Source organism: Clarias gariepinus, chromosome 9, assembly GCF_024256425.1.
Source record: "Clarias gariepinus isolate MV-2021 ecotype Netherlands chromosome 9, CGAR_prim_01v2, whole genome shotgun sequence".
Classification (NCBI taxonomy): Eukaryota; Metazoa; Chordata; class Actinopteri; order Siluriformes; family Clariidae; genus Clarias; species Clarias gariepinus.
Genome location: NC_071108.1, coordinates 1600001 through 1608772, shown reverse-complemented (window position 1 = coordinate 1608772; position 8772 = coordinate 1600001). Strand labels below are relative to the sequence as shown.

The 8772-nt window shown below is 43.9% G+C and overlaps 1 protein-coding gene across 1 annotated transcript in view; it reads right to left on the bottom strand.

The window, feature by feature from the left end:
• Positions 1-762: 762 nt before the first annotated feature.
• The window catches only part of qsox1 (quiescin Q6 sulfhydryl oxidase 1), a 20483-nt gene continuing 12473 nt past the window's right edge, over positions 763-8772 (bottom strand). The window contains exons 9-12 of the mRNA XM_053504912.1: positions 5176-5292; positions 4720-4858; positions 4406-4582; positions 763-2305 (exon numbers count right to left, since the gene is read on the bottom strand). Of these exons, the coding sequence (XP_053360887.1) occupies positions 1578-2305; positions 4406-4582; positions 4720-4858; positions 5176-5292 (1161 nt within the window). The 3' untranslated portion in view covers positions 763-1577. The remainder of the gene's footprint in view (positions 2306-4405; positions 4583-4719; positions 4859-5175; positions 5293-8772) is intronic.

Genomic DNA, 8772 nt, shown 5'->3' with positions numbered 1-8772 from the left:
AATAAATGTCTTTTAAAAAATAGTTACTGATCATTTCAATTACATTTAGAAAAAGGAAAACAAGAAAATTAAAATGGTGAAAAGAACCAAATGTATGTATGTATGTACTGTATGTATGTATAAACATTTTAAAAGCAGTCCTCATAAAAGAAAAAAATAATAAAATAAATTATGTAATATTATGATGCTTTTAAGGTCTAGTGTTCAGTAATCATTAAAATATTTAATTTATTTTTATGCAAGTTCAGCTGGTCTCAGTGAGCACAAGCTCTATCTGAGAGCCTCTTACACCCCCTGCTGGTGATAAACCACAACTACAGCTGAGAGTCTTTGGCTCCCCCTGCTGGTGACTGATAGAGGGTCATGTTCAAATCCATTATGTTTGATATTGCAGTGCTGGCTATTTAACTTAACTAAATAGCAATGTATCACGTGATTTGGGACATTTACATTTGTGGTAGACATTCTTCTCATTCTTCTCGTTTATTTTAATCTCATGCCCCATCCTCTTCTGGCTTTTCTTTTTGTCTCACCTATCGTCTTTTGTTGGACACGTCTCATTAGAGTATTACTTAACTACTTAACTGAGACAGAATGTTTCAGTTGTGCTTGACTGCTTACAGAATCCTTAATGATTAAACAGGTTTTACTTGTGATTTCCGCACCATGATAAATCTGATATACACTGGTGTCTCGTCACTGCTGAAATTCTTGTGGTAGAAATATTGAACTAACAGCGTAAACACCACACCCACAATAATCAAGTATTTTATTTATTTATTGCATGATTCTGTGAAATACTGTTAGGCAACAGAGTTCAATCCACTCGATCCGAGGTGAGAAATAAATCAGCCGAATGATTCGAAGCGTCAGTACTTACATTCAATCACTCCAGCAGAATATCTCTGGTTTATATTTGGATTCAAACTTATCTGCTTTTGCGTATCTTTTGTTTTTCTTTTTTATGTCACAGTAGCTAGTTTAGAATTTAGACACAGAAACCCCAAGCGTCTGTTGCTCTAATATATTATTACATTAGCAACACTTTTAGCGTGCATCCTCCAGGTCTGCTAATGTTAAAAGGCTAATGTTGTGCAATACACGATCACTAGTGATGTTCACACTCCAGTTATATTTTTATTAACAGACCAATATTGACACTTTTTGTGTAAAACCAGCACTCAAAAATAGACCAGTTATTTATTTCCTCAATAAAATGGTAGATTTTTTTAAATGGCAAAAGAAAAATCTCACAAGCCTACATTATAACTATCATTTTTTCAGTACTTGCAGAGATTCCCTGATTTTTGTGAACGTGAGAAAAAGAGACAAAGCTGTCGAACGCTTTCGTGGCTGACCTTACGACATTCCTTGCTAGCAGGCAAACTAGCGACAGGTGTTGACTGGGTAAAGCTATGCGATGCCCCGTGCCTAGCTAGATTTTTCACTTGACAAATCAACACATCGATGAAATTACAACATTGATTAAGGTTTTTATCCAGTGAGTAAAAGTGACCTGTTTTATGCTAATTCTTTTATCTTAGTGTGCCATTGGTCCATTCTTTGGTTTGTGTGGATTATGGCAGTGCCACTTTCGTCCTGCGTTGGCGCCGTTTCATTCTGAAGTACAGGCACATGGCGACGATGCAGAACGTGGAGAGGAGGTAGAGCGTCACACACAGACTCACGTCCAGCCGTGAGAACCCAACGCTGAGCAAGGACATTAGGCGCGTACTCCGAGACTGACCGTACAGCTCTGGCTCCGCCTCCATCTCCAGCGCTAACCCTTTCGGCTTTTGTGCAGTCAGATCACGTTTGGTCCTCCTCATGTTCTCCGGGTGTGGCTCCACCTTACCCTCTACATCCTGTCCCTTGAGCGGTGCTTTAGCCTTGTAGTGCTGGAGGATGAACGAGTCCAAGTCCACGATGTTCTCTCTGAACTGACGAAGCCTGAGTCCAACGATGCTCGGCTTACGCGGCGGTGCCTCCGACGCAGATCTTTCATCCTGAGGGACTTCATCTACTTCCTCAACCATCTCTTCGTCCTCCACTGCCTCTCCCGCTTCCTGAGCTTGCTCAGGCACTGCCTCCCTGGCTTTGCGCCTTTCCGTCTGCGGCGGCACCACATCGTCAGACAGGTAGTCACGTGAGAGGTTCTGAGCGGAGTAATAATTCCTAAGGAAGACTAACACCTTGTCTTTGTCCCAGACGTGCTCCCTGTTGTCCTCCAGGCTGTGGCAGGCTGGGCACAGTTCCGGAGGAGGCCACTGGATTTTGGGGAAGTGAGGATCCTCGCTCAGGTCACCTGAAATACACAAACAAACAAACAAACAAACACAGGCTGTCACTTCAATCTTCTAATTTTTCATATTTTTATAAACCAAATTTTTATCACTTGTGGGTGTGGCCTTCAACAGTAGAATGGAAAGAACAAAAATATCTATGGTCCTTTATATCAATGATGCTCGTATAACATTTAAATTAATAACATTGTATAATATTTTTAGTGGGAACGTTGATATGTAAAAAGTATAGTGATGTCATAACTAATTTGGACAAAGCTACAGTAAATAAATCTCAGTTTAAATGTTTTTTATCAGCTGAAAGTGGAAAATTTTGCAATTTTAGCTTTTCATAAAGGAATTTCAAATAAATTATATTATTTATATTACCTTTAGTATGTTGGAACTGGTGAGTGGTGGTGTAGCATTAGATAGATAGATAGATAGATAGATAGATAGATAGATAGATAGACCAAACAACATTGTTATATTATTATTATTATTATTCATGAGTGTGTGTGTGTGTCTGCTCTAAAGCATGATCAGTAGGCCTGTGCACTTTACAGTTGTAAAGATAATAGATGAGGCTGGCAGACAGAACACCTCCTTTGTGCACACACACACACACACACACACACACAAAAAACTGCTCCCCCTCCCTCCCCCCCAACACATTTCCCATAAGTCATATATCACTCAGTCCAGAGAGGACACACACACACACACACACACACATAAACTATACCTGACGGACTGTGAAGGATAAATAAACTGTGTAAGTTTGTATTTAAATAATAAAAGTTCCCTATTCAGAAGTAACCCTGTGTAAAACCTCAACTTTTACATCTCGTCCTTAAATCTAGAGATGTGAATAAAAGCACACCAGGGTACAGCTCATCGTCCGCACTCCTCTGTGACGTCACACCACAGAACTCTCTGTCTAACTTATTAATACAAAGAAATCACATTCTGTAAGGTGGAGAACCTCACGCCACGTTGTTCTCATTTCATTTAAGAAAATCACTTCTTTGTTTATTAAAGTTTTTCTATTTTACTTTCCTGCGTTCACTTTATGCTGACTTTTTTCGTACTTTTTACCGTTTCCATTTTCTTCTTATTATTTTTTCTGATACACACACACACACACACACACACATACACACACACATACACTTGTCCTCAGGAGAGCTGTGAAAGGACCAAAGAAGCTAAAGAGGGTTTTAATCCTCGACTGTCGCACGAGTATGTGTGTGTGTGTGTGTGTGTGTGTGTGTGTGTGTGTGTGTGTGTTCCACCTGCTGCCACAGACATTTGGGGAATTCAGACCTCGCAGTCAGAGACACTGTTGCCATATCAATTATCAAGCAGCAGAAATGTGTCACTGAGGAAAACACACACACACACACACACACACACACACTGGGTGGGAGCAACATGGCCTCACTCACACTGTTTATATTCATGAGTGTGTAGAGGAGCAGAAACAGGGAAATCACTCACACTTCACCGCAACAAGTGAATTAAATGAGTGAGATGAGATCCGACACCTGTGTCCCAAATTCCTCCCTAATCCCTCCTCCCTAATGCCCGCTCCCTACTTCATGTTCCCTACACACTACTCCCTGCTATCAACTTCTTGCTCCCTATACCCTCTGCTACCAACCTTCTACTCCCAGCTTCCTGGCCCCTGCTCCCTACTCCATAGAGTATGCAGTCGATTAGGTGGAGTTGAGCTACAGGTTTAGGTTTAGGTTTAAAGGCAACAGTCTTAGTCTAGTCTTGCAGTCTAGACAGTAATAAAAACTCAGACTCATGTCTTTTGCATAAGAGCGATCTGGTGGCACACCTCAGAAGTGTGCACTACTCACAGGTGACTGTTATGATCTAAACATGGAGCTCAGGGAATCGACGCAACTACGATCACCAGGAACTTTACCGATGAACTGACGTAACCTCTGATATGGCTCGTGATGTTCAACTTTTATTAGAGGAACTCATGAGACGTTTTTTATGTGTGATGTAGTGTGTTCTAATGCCACAGAGACAAGAGACCTGAGTGTATCTGATATAAGAGTGTTGAAGGTCATGATGGTAGTGAGGGAACGTATATGTGACATTTGGACCTGCGAGGCGGGCGTTGACTCGGTTGTGGCGAGACCAGAGCCAAAGGACTGCAGCATTCAGCGAGGGCACGAATTTCATACTCTCCTGAGCCATGTTCTCAAAATGAACTGCGCACGGACGACAGCCGAAAAAACTCCTGACATACTGCCTCATCGTCTGTAGCACTTCCTGATGGTCTGCGAGACACAGGGATAGAGAGAGGACAGAGACGGAGAGTTATGTAAACTTGTAGAAGAAGTGGCATGCACCTACACATTTTTAAGTTTATGTATGTACAGATAAGTAAAGTGTGTGTGTGTGTGTGTGTGTGTACCTGTACTTCCTGTTTCTAGGGCCTGAACTGTCAGTGTGTGAAATAGTGTCCACATTCCGCAGGGGTAACCTCGATAGTGCTGTTTCGAACCCTGACACCCCACCCACCTCACAACTTTAGGAAGATATGAGTCAGTGCTCTGAAACACACACACACACACACACACAATATCAATAGTTGTTTTGGTCAGTACTGGGTGTGTGTGTGTGTGTGTGTGTGTGTGTGTGTGTGTGTGTGTGTGTGTGTGTGCACGCAGTCACTTTGGATTAGAGTGTAGACTTCAGACTTCATCTTCTCTCTCCATTCAGACACAGGTCCATTGATTGGTCAGTTAAAAGCTACTGATGTGTGAAAGTGACTACTACATGCATTCAGAATGTGTGTGTGTGTGTGTGTGTGTGTGTGTGTGTGTGTGTGTGTGTGTGTGTGTGTGTGTGTAAACTTCTTTGCCCTCACCATTGTGTTCAGAATCTCTCTGAAGTCGCTGTAGTTTATCGATGTTCCCTCCTGCTTCTGCAGCCATTCATTCACTGCCTTTAAAGCATTTTTCACTGGAGGCCTGCCTGGGAAATACTGTGCACACACACACACACACACACACACACACACATATATAATTAATATAATGTATAAGTATAAAAATACACAAGCATTCGCATGCAGTAAGTTATGTGCTGAGCTGAAGTGTCAGCTTTTGAGGCCAGTGGTTGAGGATTGAGTGTCAAAGGTTAAGGATTAAAGATCAGAGGTTGGGGATTGAGGGTCAGTGGTTGGGGATTAAAGGTCAGTGGTTGAGGACTGAGGGTCAGTGGTTGGGGATTGAGGGTCAGTGGTTGGAGATTAAGTGTCAGAGGTTAAGGATTGAGGATCAGAGGTTAGGGATTGAGGGTCAGTGGTTGAGGATTGAGGGTCAGTGGTTGGGGATTGAGGGTCAGTGGTTGGAGATTAAGTGTCAGAGGTTAAGGATTGAGGATCAGAGGTTAGGGATTGAGGGTCAGTAGTTCGGGATTGAGGGTCAGTGGTTGAGGATTGAGGGACAGTGGTTGGGGATTAAAGGTCAGTGATTGGGGATTAAAGGTCAGTGACTGGGGATTAAAGGTCAGTGATTGGGGATTGAAGGCCAGTGGTTGGGGATTAAGGGTTAGTGGTTGAGGATTGAGGGCCAGTGGTTGAGGATTGAGGGTCAGTGGTTGGGGACTGAGGGTCAGTGGTTGGGGACTGAGGGTCAGTGGTTGAGGATTGAGGGCCAGTGGTTGAGGATTGAGGGCCAGTGGTTGAGGATTGAGGGTCAGTGGTTGAGGATTGAGGGTCAGTGTTTGGAGATTAAAGGCCAGTGGTTGAGGACTGAGGGTCAGTTGTTGGGGATTGAGTGTCAGAGGTTAAGGATTAAGGATCAGAGGTTGGGGATTGAGGGTCAGTGGTTCGGATTGAGGGTCAGTGGTTGGGGATTGAGGGACAGTGGTTGGGGATTAAAGGTCAGTGGTTGAGGACTGAAGGTCAGTGGTTGGGGATTGAGGGTCAGTGGTTGGAGATTAAGTGTCAGAGGTTAAGGATTGAGGATCAGAGGTTAGGGATTGAGGGTCAGTAGTTCGGGATTGAGGGTCAGTGGTTGAGGATTGAGGGACAGTGGTTGGGGATTAAAGGTCAGTGATTGGGGATTAAAGGTCAGTGACTGGGGATTAAAGGTCAGTGATTGGGGATTGAAGGCCAGTGGTTGGGGATTAAGGGTTAGTGGTTGGGGATTGAGGGCCAGTGGTTGAGGATTGAGGGTCAGTGGTTGGAGATTAAAGGCCAGTGGTTGAGGACTGAGGGTCAGTGGTTGGGGACTGAGGGTCAGTGGTTGAGGATTGAGGGCCAGTGGTTGAGGATTGAGGGTCAGTGTTTGGAGATTAAAGGCCAGTGGTTGAGGACTGAGGGTCAGTTGTTGGGGATTGAGTGTCAGAGGTTAAGGATTAAGGATCAGAGGTTGGGGATTGAGGGTCAGTGGTTCGGGATTGAGGGTCAGTGGTTGAGGATTGAGGGACAGTGGTTGGGGATTAAAGGTCAGTGATTGGGGATTAAAGGTCAGTGGTTGGGGATTGAGGGTCAGTGGTTGGAGATTAAGTGTCAGAGGTTAAGGATTGAGGATCAGAGGTTAGGGATTGAGGGTCAGTAGTTCGGGATTGAGGGTCAGTGGTTGAGGATTGAGGGACAGTGGTTGGGGATTAAAGGTCAGTGATTGGGGATTAAAGGTCAGTGACTGGGGATTAAAGGTCAGTGATTGGGGATTGAAGGCCAGTGGTTGGGGATTAAGGGTTAGTGGTTGAGGATTGAGGGCCAGTGGTTGAGGATTGAGCGTCAGTGGTTGGAGATTAAAGGCCAGTGGTTGGGGACTGAGGGTCAGTGGTTGGGGACTGAGGGTCAGTGGTTGAGGATTGAGGGCCAGTGGTTGAGGATTGAGGGTCAGTGTTTGGAGATTAAAGGCCAGTGGTTGAGGACTGAGGGTCAGTTGTTGGGGATTGAGTGTCAGAGGTTAAGGATTAAGGATCAGAGGTTGGGGATTGAGGGTCAGTGGTTCGGGATTGAGGGTCAGTGGTTGAGGATTGAGGGACAGTGGTTGGGGATTAAAGGTCAGTGATTGGGGATTAAAGGTCAGTGGTTGGGGATTGAAGGCCAGTAGTTGGGGATTGAGGGTTAGTGGTTGTGGATTGAGGATCAGTGGTTGAGGATTGAGGGTCAGTGGTTGGGGATTAAAGGTCAGTGGTTGAGGACTGAAAGTCAGTGGTTGGGGATTGAGGGTCAGTGGTTGAGGATTGAGGATCAGTGGTTGGGATTGAGGATCAGTGGTTGAGAATTGAGGGTCAGTGGTTGAGAAGTGAGGGTCAGTGGTTGAGAAGTGAGGGTCAGTGATTGTGGGTTGAGGGTCAGTGGTTGTGGGTTGAGGGTCAGTGGTTGGGGATTGAGGGTCAGTGGTTGGGGATTAAGGGGCCAGTGGTTGAGGAGTGAGTGTCAGAGGTTGGAGATTGACGGCCAGTGGTTCACAAATGAAGGTCAAAAGTTGCGCGCACACACACACACACAAACACACAAACACCTACAAACACACATACACACTGAAAAAATCCCAGAGGTGCTGTTTTGATTGCTTCTGCTGCTGAAGCTTTCAATTTAGCATCAGCCATCTGCTTTAGTACTAACAGGATCTCCATTCCAGGAGCATGTGTGTGTTTACACTTCAACTACAACTGAAAATCTCCTACTCCACTGCTGGTAATAAACCTAATCTACAGGTAAAAGTCTCCTACTCCCCCTGCTGGTGACAAATCTAAACTACAACTGAACTTCTCCTACTGGAGTCTCCTGCTGGTGATAAACCTAAACTACTTTCAAATAGCTTATTTTAAAGTATCTCACACCCTACTCCATTTGATGTTGACCTTTTTGTGTGTGTGTGTGTGTGTGTGTGTGTGTGTGTGTCGTGCTGTTTTGTCTTGTCATTTGTTTTGTTTTGGAAGCTCTGTCACTAAAACAAATTCATTGTACAAGCAAGCATACTTGGCAATAAAACTCTTTCTGATTCTGAAACTACAGCTAAAAGTCTCCTACTCCCCCTGCTGGTGATCAATCAAAACTACAACTGAAAATCTTCTACTCCCTCTGCTGGTGATAAACCTAATTTACAGCTAAAAGTCTCCTACTCCCTCTGCTGGTGACAAATCAAAACTACAACTGAAAGTCTCCTACTCCCCCTGCTGGTGACAACAACAAAAAACAACAACTTGTTTCTTGTCCTTTTCCTTCTCTCTTTTTGAAAGTATGTTCATATATGTGTGTAAACTGTCCAAAACTCAAAAAGTATGTAACGTTTTTTAGTGATAAAGATGAGAATCAAGCCTGGCATCGAACCCGGACCCTGGAGGTGCGAGGCGACAGTGTAGTTTCAGAACAACCACTACACCACCATGCCGCCTAAACCTAACTACTTTTCAAATAACTTATTTAAAAGTATCTCACACCCTACTCCATTTAATGTTAACCTTCTTTAAAAAAAAAAATTTAAGGTTTTGTGTGTGT